The 21,131-nt window shown below is 32.2% G+C and overlaps 1 protein-coding gene across 2 annotated transcripts; it reads right to left on the reverse strand.

Annotated features, from left to right (window-relative positions):
- Positions 1-1,329: 1,329 nt before the first annotated feature.
- On the reverse strand, positions 1,330-20,457 carry LOC132743648 (leucine-rich repeat-containing protein 74B-like). Of its 2 annotated transcripts, none has more exons than XM_060732199.1 (11): positions 19,909-20,457; positions 15,171-15,406; positions 14,313-14,494; positions 11,341-11,448; positions 7,293-7,386; positions 6,571-6,620; positions 6,099-6,180; positions 5,590-5,675; positions 3,506-3,700; positions 2,547-2,642; positions 1,330-2,202 (listed from the first exon to the last, which is right to left on the reverse strand). In XM_060732199.1, exons 1-11 carry the CDS (start codon positions 19,977-19,979, stop codon positions 2,041-2,043), a joined length of 1,362 nt encoding a protein of 453 aa, XP_060588182.1. In that variant the 5' UTR covers positions 19,980-20,457; the 3' UTR covers positions 1,330-2,040. The 2 variants fall into 2 exon arrangements, with proteins under 2 accessions (XP_060588182.1, XP_060588184.1); XM_060732201.1 differs by lacking the exon at positions 19,909-20,457 and adding an exon at positions 17,628-17,900.
- Between the last annotated feature and the right edge of the window lie 674 nt (positions 20,458-21,131).

The raw sequence follows: 21,131 nt of genomic DNA on the forward strand, positions 1-21,131 counted from the left end.
ATATGGATGTATCCTTAACTTTTTTTCCACATATTATATGCATTCATACACATTATCTTAGTAGATAGATGCCTTTTTTTGTTGTAAATTTAAAGTGGGCGGAGAAGAACTATGTAAGATTTCATATCTTTCGTTCTAACCCCTTTCATATCTTTCGTTCTAACCCATTTCACATACTGAATGCATGTATATTATGTATATTATGTACTGTGTATGATTATGAATAGAATATGTTTAAACTAAATTCACAACTTGATGTTAAGATAACGAATATCTCACTCACGATGTAGTTGCATGTCTACCTAAACCCAGAATTATATTATGTCCTTCTAGTTTTTTCTTAATAACTTTATAACTTGTTTCTTCAAATGACGTCCAAGAATACAATTAAAATGTGAATTTCATAGGTTTAATGATATCAAACTTGAAACTAAACGATTAGTTTAATATTGCCGATTAGTTTAATATTGTCGGGAAGAAGGGCTATTACGAATCAAGTACATTCATAATATCACTGTGCAATCAAATTTTTCATCACAACTTTGAAGATAACAATTTACGTCTACAGACATTTCTAACCTTATCATTTCATTACGTGGTCTGAGGACATATTACATAAAACACAATTACCAAAGTCAAGTTACAAGTCCATGCGAAGAAAGGCAAGTTTTTATAACTGTAGAAATAGTAACTTTTACATTACTCGAAAAGGTTTGGACGATTACTTTTAAATTACAGACATTTATTACATGTTTTGCAGTAGATTACTGAATTATAACGGTTAATTATATTCTGATAATTTCACAGTAATGATTACCAAATATAATTTCACAGTAGCCGAACTATATTTGGCGTAAAAATAAAATATTTATGATTAATGAATGTTTTTTTCAGCGGAAATGTAGTCAATCATAATAAAAAATGTACGTGATAACTGTAGTTCGTAAATATTTACGAACGTTGTGCTGAAAAACATCTAAAATCTAAAAATAATCATGGAATTATATTTTGCTTCAACATTGTGACGTCATTATTTGATGACGTCGTGAAGATAAGAGCATGACGTTACGCGGCAAAAATCAGTAAAATGGTGTAAAAATCGTTAAAAAATCATGAAATAAACAGAAAATTTGTTTGTTTTACATGTAAGATCAAATAATATTTCACTCGTGAACCCCAGCTATTATATTTTCACTCGTGGCTACGCCACTCGTGGAAAATATTGCATCTGGTGTTCACTCGGTGAAATATTTTTCGATCTTACACTGAAACAAACAAATATCCTCTATTTAAATGACATTAGGGCACATTTAACTTAAGAAAACGTGATTGAAATGGTTCTACAGTTATTTTATTTAAATGTATGTGTATAACGACAAGAACCTATGCGTAACTCTTAAAATCTTTAAGTCTAAAACTGTCAGAAACGTTCAAAAGCAAAGATTGATAACTGTCACATCTGACCGTATCAATGGTTAACCAGTATGAGAAAAATCACTACGGCGGACGATTATCTTATTCATCGATGTCATTCTGACACTGCAAAGGTGATACAATGAATTTCAAGCGTCACTGCTGGAGGAAGATCTTTTAGATGTATTCAGGCACGAGCAGGCATCCGAGTAGAGCCGCCACCAAACTTATTGAAATACTAGTAATAATCCAAAGTCCCTAATTCGAACTTCAAACGGCGAATGGCATGTCACTGAGATCACTGACCTTGACCATCATGATACTGTTGATTTTACATAAAACAAAAGCTGTCTACCATAAATCAGATGCTGCAATATCATGATAATGCCAGCTCGTATCAAAATCAAATGTTAAGCACATGCAGACGGGATTTGGCTGTAATAACATACATTACAGTCAAAATAATTATATTGACCGAGTCCTGTACAAACTTAAAATGTTTCATGTCGATTTTTTTTTGCAAAAAATGAATGACTTTTTCCGTTACACTTTCATGTCAATTAGAATGATTACAATCATTCAAGCTCAATTATTTCCCAAATAAACTATCGATATATTCGTGATATGTTAAGATTTACTGCTTTTGCATTTCTTTTCTGGCTTAACTACGGGTTTAAACGCCAGCGTGTCCGGAGATATGACGTAACCACCGTGACGTAATTCAAAGTCTTCAATATGTCCTCGTATCTCTTCAGTAATGTCGTCAGTATCGCGTGTTACTTGGATACCCTGTAGAAATCAAAATATAGAAATGTGTTAATTGTTGTTGCATTGTTTTGGGTGACTGAATTATATTATAATAAGAAATGGAACTTTTTGTACTGAAAATGCCCAACATTACTTTATTTCAGACTCTCTGTGAGACAATCTGTAAGTAGGTCCATAAGTATACAAAAGTGAATTTTGATAGCAATAATTTTCCTATAATATTGATGCTGTGAGAACAGGAAGTAGTATTTGTATGATTTAATTAAAGTACAGATCTATAAATTTCAATGTAGATCTATAATATATAATCAGACAATTTTTCTAAAGTTTGTATTCCTGAGATGGGCGAATTAATGATAAAGTACCTCTAAAGTAAGATGATTCAGTTTTGATTCCTCGTTTTCATTTATAGCCACCAACAAACCCGTTGCTCCTTGCGTTGTTATTGGATTTTGACTGAGCTGTAAATACATTCACATACATCACACATTCGGAATGTATGTTTTACCATTAACAAACATCAAGAATATAAATATGCATGTATACTAAACACACCTAGACTCTAAATTTCTGGTGCAAACATGACAGTGTAAGTAATTTTTAATAAATATAATTTTCAAACTAATTTTAGAAACAAATTAACGTTATTATACACTCATAAATGTTTAGACAGGAAACCATCCTTAGAAACAGCCTTAAAAAAGCGACTTTAAGGATTTAGGGTCCATTGATAGTGCCCAGCCTTGATAAAATTTGAGAAAGGACTTCAATGGTGTCTGTACGATCCTGGACACTTTTTAACGATGCCCTTGTGGTTAAAGGTCTGCTCCTCAACCCAGGGGTCTTGGGTTCAAGCCTTTCTATGTTCACGAGCATCTTTATTCGTATGGCACCCGTACAAATCTAAACTATATTCCTCCCGCACATTTGTCTCAATACAGTTATACAAATACATAAAATGTTTCAATACAGTATTACAAATACGTGAAATCTTTCAATACAGTATTACAAATGCGTAAGATCTTTCAATACAGTATTACAAGTACGTAAAATCTTTCAATACAGTAATAAAAGTACGTAAAATATTTCAATACAGTATTTTAAAGACGTAAACTCTTTCAAAACTGTATTACAAATAGGTCAAATCTTTCAATACAGTTTTACAAATGCTTAAAATCTTTCAATACAGTACTACAAATACGTGAAATCGTTCAATACAGCATAACAAATACGTGAAATCTTTTAAACACGTCAAATCTTTCAATACAGTATTACAAATACAGTGTACTAAAATCTTACAATGTTTTTATATAAAAAAACTTACAGCAAGTGATTGTAATGACGTATTAACATTCAACGCCTTAGCAAATGCTTTACAACCTTCGAAGCCGATTCTATTATTAGAAAGATCAAGAGAGTGTAGTGATTTGTTCTCTTCTAAAGCTTCACCTAGAGCTGCTGCACCATCGTCTCCAAAACCATTCCATGACAAGTTCAGGTGACGTAGTTCTTCATTTTTCTGTAAAATAATTCGCACATGTATATCATTGACACGTTTTATTGATTTGAAACACAGTCACGTGTAATTTCTTCACACATGTGACGTTGAAAGGACTGTCAAGAATCATTTAGAACATCTTCAAAAAAAAAATGTAAACAAACTTAAGTTAACCGATTGCAATATTTAAATATATGTAAACGAAATTCTGATTAAACTGATCGGAATATATGAATATATTCAAAAATATTTCGGTATTAACCGATGGCAATTTGTGAACAAATGTAAAAACAAAAACAATGTATCAACGTTAACCGATGTGTATAAATAAATACATTTGTAATAAAAAGATTTTTATGTTTACCGAGGGAAATATGAAAATATATGTTCAAAAATCCCAATAGTTCTACGTTTACCGATGGCAATATGTATATATATTTAAATATATTTAAAAAAAACACACTAATCCTGTGTTAACCATTGGCAATACTTGAAAATATATAATCAACACAGCCCAACAATTCTATTACAAAGCAATATCTTTATTTCTTTTAACCCATTACTTCATGAGCATTTTGTGAAAAATGGCTGTTTTCATTGAAAAGTCTCCCGTTACAAGTTCAAATTGCTATAATACTATAAAAACTGCTTCAACACTAATCAAACTTGGCACAAATGTTGACTGGACCATTGCCCTTGCAACAACATGATCAGGCTTAAATTTTCTGTTACCATGGCAACGAGGGGTCATCTCAAAATTGCCAAAAATCACTATTTTGCGTTGATTTTTTCCATCAAAATTGATTTCAAAGTGCTGCAACTTCTCAATGGATTGAGATAGAGTCAAATGCTTTTCAACGTTGGTTACATGTTACCTTATGATCAATCTGGGGTCATTTACAGCCTCTCACAAGTCCAAAATTTTCTTGGCGATGAGGGGGACTCCGCCCCCCTTCAAACCCCCCCAAACAGAAGGGGGCACATCCCCCTTCTGGCAACCCCCTTATGTATCATTTGGTTGGGGGGCCGCGCCAAAAAAGAGGTCACTTTTTTTAACAACATTTCTCAAACAAAAACAAGTGTTTGGGGCCTAAATAAGGCATTTTTCATCATTTGAGACAACAAAAAAAGGGGGGGGGTGAAAAAGGCGTTAAAAGGCGTGTATATGAAGTAATGGGTTAACAGAAAATGATGAAAATACTTGAAATTACCCTAAATCGCGTTTTTTCATGTTTAAACATGGCCTGTCATATAAATTTGAAGAAAATTGTTGTTTTGTAGATTTTTTTGATTTTTTTCATTAACCCATTACTTCATGAGCATTTTTTGAAAAATGGCTGTTTTCATTGAAAAGTCTCCCGTTACAAGTTCAAATTGCTATGATACTATAAAAACTGCTTCAACACTAATCAAACTTGGCACAAATGTTAACTGGACCATTGCCCTTGCAACAACATGATCAGGCTTAAATTTTCTGTTACCATGGCAACGAGGGGTCATCTCAAAATTGCCAAAAATCACTATTTTGCGTTGATTTTTTCCATCAAAATTGATTTCAAAGTGCTGCAACTTCTCAATGGATTGAGATAGAGTCAAATGCTTTTCAACGTTGGTTACATGTTACCTTATGATCAATCTGGGGTCATTTACAGCCTCTCACAAGTCCAAAATTTTATTGGCGATTCATCATTTGAGACAACAAAAAGGGGGGGGGGGTGAAAAAGGCGTTAAAAGGCGTGTATATGAAGTAATGGGTTAAACAATTAAACAAATAAACACCATCACGTGATAATAGCTGACTTCTAATAATACATACAGTTAAAAATGTGTCAGTAATAAACCCTATTTATTTGTGGGAGTATATGGTAAAAATCTTTAAAAAACATCACAGTTAAGAAAATATAACTTACATATATGGTGTCGCCCCAAGCAACGGCACCAATCAAGCGTATATGGTTCCAGCTCATATCTAGGTCTAAGATAGAGTCGTTAGTCTCTATGAAAATATAACAAAAACAATCAAACAAAAAAAATTGAAACCTGATTTGGCAAACATTTATGAACGTTTCAATATCTTAATTCGGAAAAAAAAACATAGTATGTTTTGCTAAAATATAGAATTTATTTAAACATTATGAAACGGGGTAATACAGTGACAAATTGAATGACTAGATAAGATAGTGTTCATGAGAGACCATTTAAAGTGTGACATCTTTTACGCTGCCGCCGCACACTCCAGCACCGACTGAGGCATTATTCGATATTAAGTACTGATTATTTCAGTATAGGAAACCAGGTGTAATAGACGTGTGATTAGTTGTCAAAAGGAATTGTATATTTAAACATACAAAACAAGATTTGTTACGTTATCACTATTGTTATAAAAGAAGCATAATAAAATCTTGTTTTAGATAGTTACCTAAAATTTTGGCAAGAACTTGACCACCGCACTCTTGAAAGCTGTTGTGGCTAAGATTTAGTTTCTTTAATTTTCTGTTAAACTGTTTAAAGAAAGAATGAAATAATAATAACATGCTACTTTTCCTAATAAATTATGTATTGCATCCTTGTTGGATTTAAATCTCATTCTTAAACCATTTATCTTCTGAATTAATTAAATTATCATATATATCTTTGAATTTGGAACTGATCATTCTAAAAATACTGTTGCATTTGAACTTAATGTACTTAAATAATAAAATTTAGCAAATAACAGTAAACAGTACTAATGTGCAGCATTGTGACATAGGCAAGTCTTAATCGATGCAATCACTTCGTTTACAATGGAAAAATATCGAAAGATCCACAATACAAATAAGAAAATGTACAAATAAGGAACAATAAATATACACATAAGGAACAATATACATTTTTGCAAAATAAATTGATACCTTTAAAGCCTCTGCAAAACATTTGGCACAATCATCATCGAGATTATTTCCTGAAATTAATGATATGGTAATTTATTGTAGTGTATAACAATCAATAGCATGGAAATATACTAGTATATTAATCAATGAATGGCATGGTAATATATGACAACGTTTGACAATTAATGGCACAACGATATTTGCCATTAAGGGCAATGAATCGGTGTAGTAAACGATATTGTATTTTATGTCAGTGCATGGGATTGAATAAAATAGAAATATATGGCAGCGTAATGAAATGAATGTCATTGACATAGACACTTAATGACGTTGTCATATATAGCAACGTATGACAACAAATGCCATGTTAATATATAACAACGTATGACAACAAAGATCATGGTAATATATTGCAACATAAAACAACGAAGGTCATGGTAATATATAGCAACGTATGACAACAAAGATCATGGTAATATATTGCAACATAAAACAACGAAGGTCATGGTAATATATAGCAACGTATGACAACGAATGTGATGGTAATATATAGTAATGTATGACAACGAATGTGATGGTAATATATAGCAATGTATGACAACGAATGTGATGGTAATTTACAGCAACGTTTTGCAAAGGATGACAATGAAGATCATGGTAAATTATAGCGACGTTTGACAGAATAATAATAGTATAAATGAAAAAGGGAAATCAAAAAAAGAAACGAAAGTACAAGGATATACCTGCTGCTTCAAAAGATGTTATACGCAGATTTTCTGACAACAGTTCTGTTAGTAATGAAATCTCATAAAGCCCGATACTTGTGTTTGACAAATTCTGAATAGAGAATTAAATAGAATTGTTTTGAATAAAAAGAATAAATTACGGATATAGTTTTTTCAATGTGCATTTATGGAATACCTAAGCCTTTGTGCATATATCACTTTTTGTTTGTAATGGAACTTTACTTTATAATGCTGCGTCCCCTTTTTTAAACTATTAAGTACATTAATATTTATTATTAATTTATTATTAATGCAATGTATTATTAAAATTTACGCCCTTTATTATAGGAAAATCAAATCCAGTTATGATATGTATAACTTTTGTTATATCATTTGCATTTTTAATATAAGATATAAAGCGTTAATCATACCATTTACAATTTTATCATATAATGTAAACTCTTTATAAGGGTGCATTCCACAGTTTTAATTCTATGAACTGCGTACATGATTATCAAGCAGATAACTACGGTGTCCTTATCGTGCCATTTAGAATGTCGTCCGTCGCGTCTAAGGGTAGACACACGACAATGCGAAGTGACATCGCGACAATGCGAAGCGACGCTCGACAACGCGAAGCGATATGCGACAATGCGAAGCGACGCTCGACAGTGTCAAACGATATGTCGCACTGTCGCCTAGAAATGTCGCGGTAAAAAAGGGCGACATTTAAGAAATGTCGCTTCGCGTTGTCGAGTGTCGCTTCGCATTGTCGAGCGTCGCTTCGCGTTGTCGCGATGTCACTTCGCGTTGTCGCGATGTCACTTCGCGTTGTCGCATTGTCACTTCGCATTGTCGAGTGTCGAGGTTGGTAGAAGTGCATACCACGACACTCGACAATGCGAAACGACAACGCGACAATGCGATACGACGCTCGACAATGCGAAGTGACACTCGACATCGCGAAGCGACATTTTTAAAATGTCGAGTAAATGTCGCGTTATTTTTATGATTTTTACACCGCGACGCTCAACATTGCGAAGCGACACTCGACAATGCGAAGCGACACTCGACAACGCGAAGCGATACTCGACAACGCGAAGCGACACTCGACAATGCGAAGCGACATTTGGAATAATATCGTATCGCATTGTCGTGCGTCTACCGGTGCTTGGTCAGAATTTACTAACTCACCGACAAACGGTGCGATCATGGAAGGGGTCGCACTAAACTGCTGACGAATTAGCTGACGATATAGAATATATAGGAAACTGCTGACCAGTTAAACAAAGAAGGATTATCGAAAACTGCTGACCAGTTTAGATAAAGAAGGGAAAACAATGAAGGTGTCAAATTGCCGTTGGTGATATTACAGTCGAGGTCGAGAAATACTTGATAAAATGTTTTTTCAAGATGTCAATATTACAAATGATACATATTAATTATAAAAAATTCAATTGATATATACTGTATATTTCTCAATTTATTTTGATATAATATTTTATTTAAGTACCTTAATGAATTTTCTTCTATGTGTTATATATTGGTTAAAAATTTTAAAAATGTAGTCAAAATATTTGATGTACGAAAAATCATAATTTGTTTCAAGTATGTATAAAACTATGCATCATAGGTTAAAAATATATACATGTACATATACGTAATGTATATTTTTAACAAAATATAATTATTATGTCGTATTTAGTGCAAATATGAAATAAAGTGATTTCTGTTTCCTTATTTGTTGTTCGTATTAATTGTATAAGTAATATTGAACAAAAATTAATAATGTGCTAATTGTTATAGTTAAATAAGCTTTTATTACATTATAAACAACATGTTTCCACAGATATCCATTAAACTGATAATTTATCGAGATCGATATGCCCCAAGGTCATATTAAAATCGATTTTCACACGCGACGTGTCATTCTTGATTTATCTATGACAAAATACAATAAACAGTCAAAAAATATGTTATTAAAATGCTGACCATATTGTAGAATCTGCTGACCAGTTAGATATATAGAGAAAAATATATTTAAATGCTACGAAAATTGTTACTCATTATGCAAATTTAATATATTTTATAAAATAATGTCGACATTTAATTAAGTAAAAACACTGCTGACCAATTTAATGTTAATTCAAATTGATTTAAGCCGTAAAAACTCTCTTATTCTATATGGTCAGCAAATTTAACGCTCTTTACATTCAGGCGAGAAAATGCTGACAGTTAAACATATAGTAGAACCTGCTGACCAGTTAGATATATAGGGAAACTGCTGACCAGTTAGATATATATAGAAAAAATATATTTTGCCGTGAAATTGTAATTCATTTTATTATGTATGCAAATTCAATTTATTTTATAAAATTATGTCGACATTTAATTAAGTAAAAACACTGCTGACCAATTTTAATGTTATTTCAAATTGATTTAAGCCGTAAAACTCTTCTTATTCTATATGGTTAGCAAATTTAACGCTCTTTACATTCAGGCGAGAAAATGCTGACCAGTTAAAACATATATACACATGTAGTAGAATCTGCTGACCAGTTAGATATATAGGGAAACTGCTGACCAGTTAGAAATATAGAAAAAAATATATTTTGTTCGTGAAATTTTAATTCATTTTATAATGTACGAAATTCAATATATTGTATAAAATTTTGTCGACATTTAATTAAGTTAAAACACTGCTGACTTATTTAATATTAATTCAAATTGCAATTATTGCTTTTTGAAAATACATTTTTTTTTTCCGTTACAAGATTTTTCTATTGAAATATCACTAACAAGAGATTTTGATAAAACTCATAACATCATAATTCTTTATAAAACATTAATTCAAATTTTTGCATATCTTTTAGAGGTATAAAAAGCTGTTTTAATATATCCTTTTAAAAAAATCACGGATTTATATTACATGTAGTTTAATGTAAATCCGTGTTAAAATGTATGATATTATGGTACTTTAAATGTATATATTAATTTAGTTTATAAACATAGTGCATATAAATGCAAAAATTAAAAAATATAATTAAAAGAACAAAAGTAATTTCCCATCTTTTTATTACCCCCTACGGCGTGTTTATATAACTTCACACCTTCAATGTTTCCCTTCTTTGTGTAACTGGTCAGCATTTTCCGATAATCCTTCTTTATTTAACTGGTCAGCAGTTTCCTATATATCTATATCGTCAGCTAATTCGTCAGCAGTTTAGTGCGACCCCTTCCATGATCGCACCGTTTGTCGGTGAGTTAGTAAATTCTGACCAAGCACCGGTAGACGCACGACAATGCGATACGATATTATTCCAAATGTCGCTTCGCATTGTCGAGTGTCGCTTTCGCGTTGTCGAGTATCGCTTCGCGTTGTCGAGTGTCGCTTCGCATTGTCGAGTGTCGCTTCGCAATGTTGAGCGTCGCGGTGTAAAAATCATACAAATAACGCGACATTTACTCGACATTTTAAAAATGTCGCTTCGCGATGTCGAGTGTCACTTCGCATTGTCGAGCGTCGTATCGCATTGTCGCGTTGTCGTTTCGCATTGTCGAGTGTCGTGGTATGCACTTCTACCAACCTCGACAAACTCGACAATGCGAAGTGACAATGCGACAACGCGAAGTGACATCGCGGACAACGCGAAGTGACATCACGACAACGCGAAGCGACGCTCGACAATGCGAAGCGACACTCGACAACGCGAAGCGACATTTCTTTAATGTCGTTCTTTTTTACCGCGACATTTCTAGGCGACAGTGCGACATATCGTTTGACACTGTCGAGCGTCGCTTCGCATTGTCGCATATCGCTTCGCGTTGTCGAGCGTCGCTTCGCATTGTCGCGATGTCACTTCGCATTGTCGTGTGTCTACCCTTAGACGCGACGGACGACATTCTAAATGGCACGATAAGGACACCGTAGATAACCAAGTACCAAATGTTTGATACGAATTCACCCCTCTCCTATCACAAAAAAAATAAATGAATAAAATAAAATTAAATAAATAAATAATAAAATTTGGAATTTTTATGTGTTCTCAGTGTTTTTTGTACTCACCACTTCGGATATAGTAGTATTTTCGTCTAAGGCTTGAACTAAACACTCTACACCATCACGTCCTATGTTATTGCCACTTAAATTGACTGAACACACGCACATGTTTGTCTGAAACCGGAAATGATTTGAACACGTTCAAGCTAGAACACAGTATATAAACAAGTCTACTTCCTTATATCGCAAGTACGGTACAAGTTAAGATATATATGCTCCCAAGTAAGATACAGTGATCGGAAGTAACATGTGCTTTTACTCGCAAGACAGGGTACACATTGAATTATAAAGGCTCACAAGACAGGATACAATGAATTTGATTAAGAATGTTAAACATTACCGTTAGATCTTACTTTAATTCAAAGTTCTGATATCCTAATTTGATGGAATAAAATGCGTATTTTCATTTTCCGTATATTCACTGTAAAAAAAAAAATTTTTAACCTCAGTAAAATATATTTTCCGTATTTTCACTGATGCATTGCCGGACTACTTTCTTTAAAAAAAAGAAAAATTATTTATAATAAACAGATAATAACAGTTTTTTCTATAAATACAGGATTTACTTTTATCTTGTGATATGAAAATTATCATATTTCACTCGTGGCTACCGTCGCTCATGAAATATTATTGTCATACCACTCGATGAAAATAAATCCTGTATTTATATAAAAAAAACACACTTAAATATCCTCTATATGTATACTAGAATGGTTTAAATTTGACATTTGATTACCGTAGAACTATGATATACCAAACTTTAATCAGAGTATAGTAGTTGTACTATGTCAAAAAATGGAGCGTTTCAAAGCTGATGGAGAGTATTCTGGATAGGGTCAAATTTCAATGCTTATAAGTTATAACCCGTTTCAGTGGGTTTATGTTTTGTAGCTATAATTGTATGTTTTATGACTGGTAGATATCAACATTTGCCATTCTATTTGATTTGTACAAGACGAGGGGGGCATAGCCCCAGAGTATTTATCAGATGGCCGAGTGTTTTGATGTTCTTTCTCTTTTGTGTCATAGTCAAACATAAAAACACGTTCCCTGTTGTCACAATATGAAACCCTTGAAAAAAGTAACCAATAAACGAGCATCTGAATATGAAATTTTTGTCGCTTTCCCTTTCTCTGCAGTCACAATAAGTAAACCCCAGCAAAAATGAGCCAATCGATCGGCATGCTCTGGAGTGCGGGTAACTAATACCACGGGGGAGGAAGTGTTACACGAAGGATGGAGTTCTTATGATAACTTGTTTGGAGTTCTTTTGATAACTGTCACGGAGTTCCTGAAAAACGTTACGGATTTCTGTGGAAAACTTTTCTATATACTTTGAGAACTCACGTAAAAAATGATCATTTTTACCATTAAATGGGGAGTTTGAGGTGCTAAATTAAACTTTGATAATTAAGCTTGCCCTACGTATTATATTATGTTTCAGAAAAAAACCTTTTAGTCCATTTTTCATCGCCTTTTTAAAAAAAATCTGGTAGTTTTGAATAAAATTTCCAAATTACTTGCTCATTCGTACATATTGACCTTTTCATTTGTGATCTTCTTCGTTGCTATACTTAATTACCTAATGATAATGGAAAGTTGTAAACATAAAGCCCAGGCTAATAAATTTATACCCGATTTTTCAAATGTCACGGAGTTCTTGTGATAACCCAAAATATGTCCTGGAGTTCTTATGATAACTTTTGTTACTGCCAGCGTGTTTCTTGTGCTTAATTACGGTACGTTTACGCGTATTTTATTATTTAAAAAGTGTACGAATGAGAAGTAATTTGGAAATTTTACTCAAAACTACCAGATTGTTTTTTAAAAAGGCGATGAAAAATGGACTAAAAGGTTTTTCTGAAATATTATACAATATGTAGAGCAAGCTTAATTATCAAAGTTTAATTTAGCACCTCAAACCCCCCATTACATGACCATTTTTTACATGAGTTCTCCAAGTATATAGAAAAGTTTTCCACAGAAATCCGTAACTCCGTGACAGTTATCATAAGAACTCCAAACAAGTTATCATAAGAACTCCATCCTTCGTGTAACACTTCCTCCCCCGGATATACCTGCACTCCAGTTAACGCACTGTGCATGTATATGTATACGATTTCACTCTGGCACGTTTACAACAGAAAGGTCCCCAAACTATGATACAACCAATGTTACTGTTGGTTTAATTTTGTTACAGTTATCATTACAGTATTTGTTCGGGATTATTAAATAAATAACACAGGTTTGTGAGTAACAGCAACAATATCATCCATCCCTTGGAAAAATATACTTTCTGTCGGTTAAAGAAAGTGCATAAGACACAAAATATTTCCTTTGAATATGCATTTTTTGGTTTTGTATTGGATATCTTGTTTTGATATGTTGTCCATGGTTATGCTAGTTATGCGAAGTTTCGGATGAAATGTCTTGATAGAGTTAATCATTCAGCTCGGGAAAACTTTGCTTCATATACAAATGTATACGAAACCACAATATACATATTGAAATAAATTATGAGTTGTTATTTTTGGTATGTGATCATTTTTAATAATTTATGAAGGTTTAAGAAAGTACTGTCGGCTAATGCTTAGGGTAACATTATTTTACTGTTATTGTTACTCAAAAACCTAATGTGTTATTTATATAACATGAGCTTACTATAATTATATAACGCTTGGTATTCTTAAAAGTCAGAATGGTTTGTTTAAAAGATTCTTTTTTCATGGTTTTAAAAACCCATTAAAAGGGGTATGAAAACCCTCTAGACAAAAGCAGAAATCATGATCACAAAATAGAAAAATAACGCTTTTTTTCGCGTTTCTTAATTTTTTATTCATTTATCGGAACAGATGAAATTACGTACATTTTAAAGTGCTTTTTGCCGGGTAAATAAAGTTTTTTTTTGCAAATTTAGGAGGCTTTCCGGGTTTTGGGGTTTTTTATTTTGTTTTGCCAACAAATTTACATCATCTTACCGTTAGAGCTAACGATAAAGCTCTGATATCCTCACACACCAGAGTCAGATTGCAAATATCCAGAGATTCTTCAATAAGCCCTTTTAACACTCGACGGCGGGGAGGTATTCCACCACGCTCGCATGCGGCGAGGTAAACTCGCTGGCTTATGTCCAAAGGTTTCTTAGGCTTTTTGTCTTTGTCTGAAAAAGTGTTTAAAAGAAAATGAAATATATACTTATTATAATTCGAATAAAGAGTTTGAAATGTCCATTAAAATGTTTTCGAGTTTGATATAGTGGGATTATTTCCTGCTAAGGATTTTGGAATCCTTCAAATGTGAAGGTTATACATGTGTTTTACGGCAGGTCTGTGCTTTCCAATCAGATATGTTAGGAACATCCTCGGTAACCCAGGCTATTTACCGTATACTAAATGTAGTATATACGGAATGTGTACCGTGGGTTCCGACGATGTGCTAGGAGAGGCAATTCGTGTTCCTTCTTCATCAGAAGAAAGGGAAGTCACCACTTGACTTTTCAGTGTCGATTTAACTTAAAATTTTAAGTTTATCAAGCTAAATCTGATGAAATATTTCATAAAAGTTTAAAAAAAAGTAAAACAATATTGTTTTAATGACCTTATGGTCGGTTTTTTGAAAGATTTGTAACATAAAAATGTCTATTCAATTTAATACTCGTATACATTAATATTGTAAGTAAACAAAATAAAAATGTTTCGGAACAATATATATCCGCTGCTATTTTAGTAGGTTTGGCAATGATTTTGCGCATGTGATACTCGATTTCAATAAAACATACGGTCAAATTTCTTTCATTCTTGATATTCTTTAATCATTATAAGTTTTGTAATACAAACCGTCATCACTAGCATTTTCTTCACTGCTACTACTTTTGTCATAGTCAAAATTATCTTTTAAATACTTGGGCGTTGTCGGTCGTACAGGTAAGTTCTGTAACTCTGCTTTCGATCCATCCCGCTTCATTTTTATATATGTTTTACTCCGTATGAGTGGCCTCCCTTCTTTCGGCGTCTTTATTTTACGCTGAACTTTCTTTTTTTCAATAGCCTTATGGTGTATCGGCATACGATCGCTTAAAGTAATAAAAAAACGCATTATGTATGAAAATGTAAAATAGCTAAACACACGTTACAACCAAATATAATATTTGATTCGCTATCCTCTAAAAACTTTTTTTTTCTTAACAGTCTTTATAAGTTAGTCGCGGTGGCGGCTATAACTAAAAGTACATCACATAAATCGTCAGACCCAGAAGTCGCTGGTTCGAATCCTTCGGCTCCACCACTAACAATAGTAATGGTTTATTGGTTGAGACCATAAAATACCCGAGGTCCCAAGTGTTGGTACCCTACACCGGGGATGTAAAAGACCCGATAGGGCAGCTGCAGAATAATGCACTACCTCGAAGATAAAAACACGACTTTGTCTCTTTATATTTAACCCTATCACATTTTATGCTTCAAAAATGAGCATCGAATATAATGCATATAAAGTTACTTCCTTATTTCCTTATTCCTTTTTCGAATATTTTACGAATATCCTTATTTAGATTTGAATAAGGAAAAAGGAACCAGTTGCAATTATAATGCAGGTTTATCAGAAATGATTGCAACTGTTGTCTTTCTTTGCGGATATTCTTCTGCTCTTATTTGAAATTGAATAAGTAATAAGGAACTGGTTCCATATTCCTTAATCAGTTTGAACATTTTTCAGAATATTTAGATGCGGGTTTTAGGCAATGCTTTTGATAATTGATTTTTTTGCAATTCTAAATGTAGATTTATAAAAAAAAAACGTTATTGCAGTTGTTGTATCTACTGTTAGTGTTTTCAGTGTTTTTCTAGTTTGCTGATTACAATGTAACCATAAATATATTTTTTATGTAATTATTTTTTCTGCTGTTCCTTATTTAGATTTGAAAAAAGAATAAGGAACAAGTTCCCTATTCCTTATTCGAAAAAGGAATAAGGAATGGGGATCTACCTTCATATACATAGATAATTTGAAACTGCACAGATTTTTATGTTTGAGCCTAATTTGTGACTAAAACGCCATAAAGACAAGAGATATGTTATTCAAATGTTATGACATGCATTTACTACAGTTTATATATCATTTATTCAGATTTGTTTATTTGCTGTATGAAACTTGAATGTTCTTTTAAAAAGAAGTACTGTACAGTCGATGTCACACAATTTTGTTAAGGTGTAATTTATTGTCGCGAAGAAAGCTAATTGAAATGCCAAAATGGGGATAATTTAGTCTTTTACAAATTTTGATTGATTTTCACAAATTGAATAGTGCGGTATAATTAATGTTCAATTAATTCATTATTTTGTCAGTATTTTTTGTGGTTCGTATTGAAGATATAATAGATATCGCGATTTCATCATTTGTAAACATGGAAACATGTAGATTATGGTGTAGATATAGAATGATATTTGAATGTGAATTATCATAAATTATCAATTTTGTCACGTTAAAGAGGTAAATATAAGAAAATACCATCTGTCACCGAAAGAAATAATAATGCATGAATGAATGAATGAATGAATGAATGAATGAATGAATGAATGAATGAATGAATGAATGAATGAAGGAAGGAAGGAAGGTTGGATGAATAAATGGATTTTTCATCGAAAGAGATAACTATTGCATAAATGAATGAATGAATGAATGAATGAATGAATGAATGAATAAGGAAGGAAGGAGGGTGGGAGGTAGGGAAGAAAGGAAGGAAGGAAGGAAGGAAGGAAGGAAGGAAGGAAGGAAGGAAGGAAGGAAGGAAAGAAGGAAGGAAGGAAGAAAGGAAGGAAGGAAAGTTGGATGGATAAATGAATTGCTGGAACACTGCAGAAATTGCATAAAATCAGAATATTTTGGTTACGTTCTGTATTTTGGAATATAGTTTGGTTTTCAATTTACATTCTTTCATTATTCAAACTTTCGTTTTTCTTCAAAGGTCAGTTACTATGAAATGAGTATTCACATCTTGTATTATAGAAAAGAAGAGATAAAGAAAGAAAGAAACTTTAAAAAAGAAAGAAAGAAAGAAAGAAAGAAAAAGAAAGAAAGAAAGAAAAAAGAAAGAAAGAAAGAAAGAAAGAAAGAAAGAAAGAAAGAAAGAAAAAGAAAGAAAGAAAAAGAAAGAAAGAAAGAAATAAAGAAAGAAAGAAAGAAAGAAAGAACAATCATACAAACAAAACTTTGAGGAGAAAGACACAATGAAGAAAAAAATACAATGATTAAATAAATGATGGTAACGTTTCTATACTTTATGAAATTTTACTTACTCGAATTCCCGAACTATTCTCAATGCTACATCACTCATATTTCCTTATTCTCTTACTGATTGTCCCTTCCTAAATATCTGCCTTTAATATCCCACAAATCATTAATAAGCGCCCGAAAAAACGCTTCCCTCTAAATGTATATCCAGCCCCAAACTACAGTCTCTTTGCCGGTTTTTTTCTTGTGGCTTTTATTCATTTATTTACAATTCAAAATACTTTACAGAAATAAAATATGTATTTTAAAAACCAGAAGAAAAGAAAAATTCAGACTTAAATAAAATGGTGATAAGATATTCTGTATTCAGACATTATCTAAATGCCGGTTAGAGATAATCAATTTAAATGCATTGAATGGTTTATATTGTGTAAACATATACCTTTCTATCTGAAAAATCATTCATTTTGGAATAATACCGCGAGATGACAAATTGCAGCTTATATCAGTGAAAGAAATAATGTTTGCTTTTCCGTTGTGATTTCGACATTTGAAATGTTTATAAACATCCGGGCGTTCTTGACACACTGTTAAATCGATGAAAATTTCACAGTCATTACTTTTAATTGAAGAAGAAGCGGCACAATATTTGCTTTTTCTGTACCATTCTCTGACGTAATGTAAATTCTAAAGTATCATTATGGTGACAATTTTAAATAATAGTTTTTAAATTTGTATCTGAATAAGAACTGTTACATTTTACTCAATAAAACAGATAAATTTCACTGGTGTACTAAGTGACCCCAACTATTTATCTATCGTCTGCTATTTCGGCGTTAATTTACGTTGTGAGTTTTGATAATAATTTACATGTGACCGTTTTACATTATTATTGGTTTCGTTTTATAATGATGAAAGTGATTTGATTAAATCCTTAAATACAACATCTGAATTAATGAACGAAAACCGCATTACAAAGGACTGTATTGGCGGATGAACCATATACATGTACAAGTGTACAATGTATTTGGGGGTACAACTGTAGTAAAATATCGGACTCAAAATTACCTCCCCTGGTGGTATCAGACATTTTTAATCTCTTTTTATCCTTCAAAAAATATGTGTTAATGAAATAACTAATAACAACTTTCACTCGACAATAATTTGTGTTTTATATATGTTGTTGTTGTTGTTGTTTTGTTGGAATACATTTCATCTTCATAATTTCTATTACGGTACTTTTATCATTATTACTCTATCATGATAATAATTGATAATAATCATTATGATCGTCGTCATTATCATCATCATCAGCAGCAGAAGCATGATCAACGTCACGAGAGAGTTTTCTTCCGTAAAAAATGAAACATTATGATTTCCACAAGCTTATTTCATTACGGAATTAGACCCAGCCAATTGTAGTCTAAAAAATTTGTCCTTTAAAATTTGAAGTTCAAGTCATTTTTAGCATGACTAGTTATACTTTAAGTGTATTTATTGACTAATTGTAATTTCTGATGACTATAAAGTTGTGTTTTTTTTTGTATTCTGCAAGATCTCATTTCATGGCGGAAGGATTCCAGAAGCACTACATGTCAGTATACATGACAGTTGAAACTTTGATTATTTGACAGTGACTTAGCAAATTAAAAAATATATTGAAAAGCAGATGGCTAACATAGAGTATTTTGGGCTTCGATTGATTTGATTAATGTTGATATTTAAAGTTATGAAATGGAGATTTCTGCAGAGTATAACAGGAGCCAAGAATTAAGCCTCAGATGTCTTATATGTACTACAAAATAAAGAGGGCGAAAATTGACTAGGCCGAGTCCTCTATGCACACGGTAGGAAGTTCCGCGAGAGACACAATTTGATGAAATACTCTAGTCCTTTTACACCGGTATTCATTTCATTTACTTTATTCTTATAGCATTTTTACCTGTCCTTAAATCTTGTTAAAAATATTACTTTTTTCGTGATCGTGTTACTACTTTTCGCGCGTTTTGTTAAGTCCATGAAACGTATAAAATGGTTGAAAACAGAATCCTTATAGAACGTCTAAAACAACAAAATTGAAAATATTGCAGGCTCGGTTTGATGGAGCCTGTTCACGGACGGCACTGGTATGTGCAAGTTACCGTCCACGCCTCCTAGCACCGGTTTTAGCAAAATTCAACATTTAAACACGAAAACGGTGAAATTTTGAATTTAGAAACATCCACAGATGTGTTAAAGACCAATTAAAGCAGTATGCTAAATTTTCTTCAGATAACTTAAATGATATCAAAGCAAAACATATATATTGCTGTGTCAAGAAAGTCCTTTAAAAAACAGCTAACTTACATATTAGCCAGTTTTATCTCCCCATCCTCCGAAACCCACATTCCACCAGGTGTCACCGTCTTTTTCAGCATTTGATGTACACGTCTGAACTATACAATAAATGCTTATCTACTCCAAAGTCGCTTGATAAATCATATAAAAATCCACTGATATGTTTCCTTATTTATTTATATTTTTATCTTTTTTCAATATGTCTTAGAAACGCTGGTTTCTGTAGAGAAAGAAATAAAAAACACAACACTATAGAATACTCGAAAAGATTCACACACCTTTAAAAGAATCAGTTTTTGCTCGATTTGATAGAAATCATGTATGAATCAAGTGTTTGTTCGTTCGTCATATCTTGCGTTATTCGTATAATAATATCAATAGATAGAAGATGTCCTGTCAACATAAGTGTAAACCCCTTCCATTAATAAGCAAACATTATTGTTTACCGAGCACCCAATGCAGGTCTTATATCAATTTACTTTTTAGATAAACGGTCAATTATAATTCACTCTTCACTCGTATACTTCTTTTTAACTGAAATTGTCAATTATGAACAGATTTTTTCAGTTTGATTAATTTTTTTCCGCTAAATCTTCTTCGACATCGTGAAATCTTTGATGATCTTTGGTGTACTTGTGTCAATACAGCTTATTACAGAATAAGGCCTCGATCGGATTTAATTCATCTTTAGGATTTATCGGTTTTTCTTTGTACATTTGAATGTCAACATTTATATCTTTTTCGATAACAGACTTATTTATCAAATATTTATTTATTAAATTTCCCCGTATCCGAGTACACTAAGTAATTTTATTTAACTAGCTTTTTTTATATCAGCTTTATAAAACGTGTATTTTATCAATTCTACTTAATCAAATTTGCGTTTCTTTTCACATTTGTGAGCACAATCTAATATCCTATCATTTTTTATAACAATTTTCTACATAAAGAAATATCGATGCCTCATGGATCTTTGACATAGGCATCATGCCTTTCTTGGATTTTTTAAAACATTTTTTACACCTTTTGTTATTATTTTTCTGTTTGACGTAAACGAAATAATCAAACATTTTGTTTGGTATACAGTGAATGCATTCTAGTGTAAATGGAAAAAAAAAATTAAAGTCAACGGTTGATAGATGTAATTCTATGTCAAGATATAATTCACGAAATACACAAGAAAATTTATTTAAAAAAAAAAAAACTGTACCGTCGCCTTTTTTCATATTCAT

This window comes from Ruditapes philippinarum, unplaced genomic scaffold (genome assembly GCF_026571515.1).
Source record: "Ruditapes philippinarum isolate M1 unplaced genomic scaffold, ASM2657151v2 ctg727_1_1_1_1, whole genome shotgun sequence".
In the NCBI taxonomy this organism is placed as follows: Eukaryota; Metazoa; Mollusca; class Bivalvia; order Venerida; family Veneridae; genus Ruditapes; species Ruditapes philippinarum.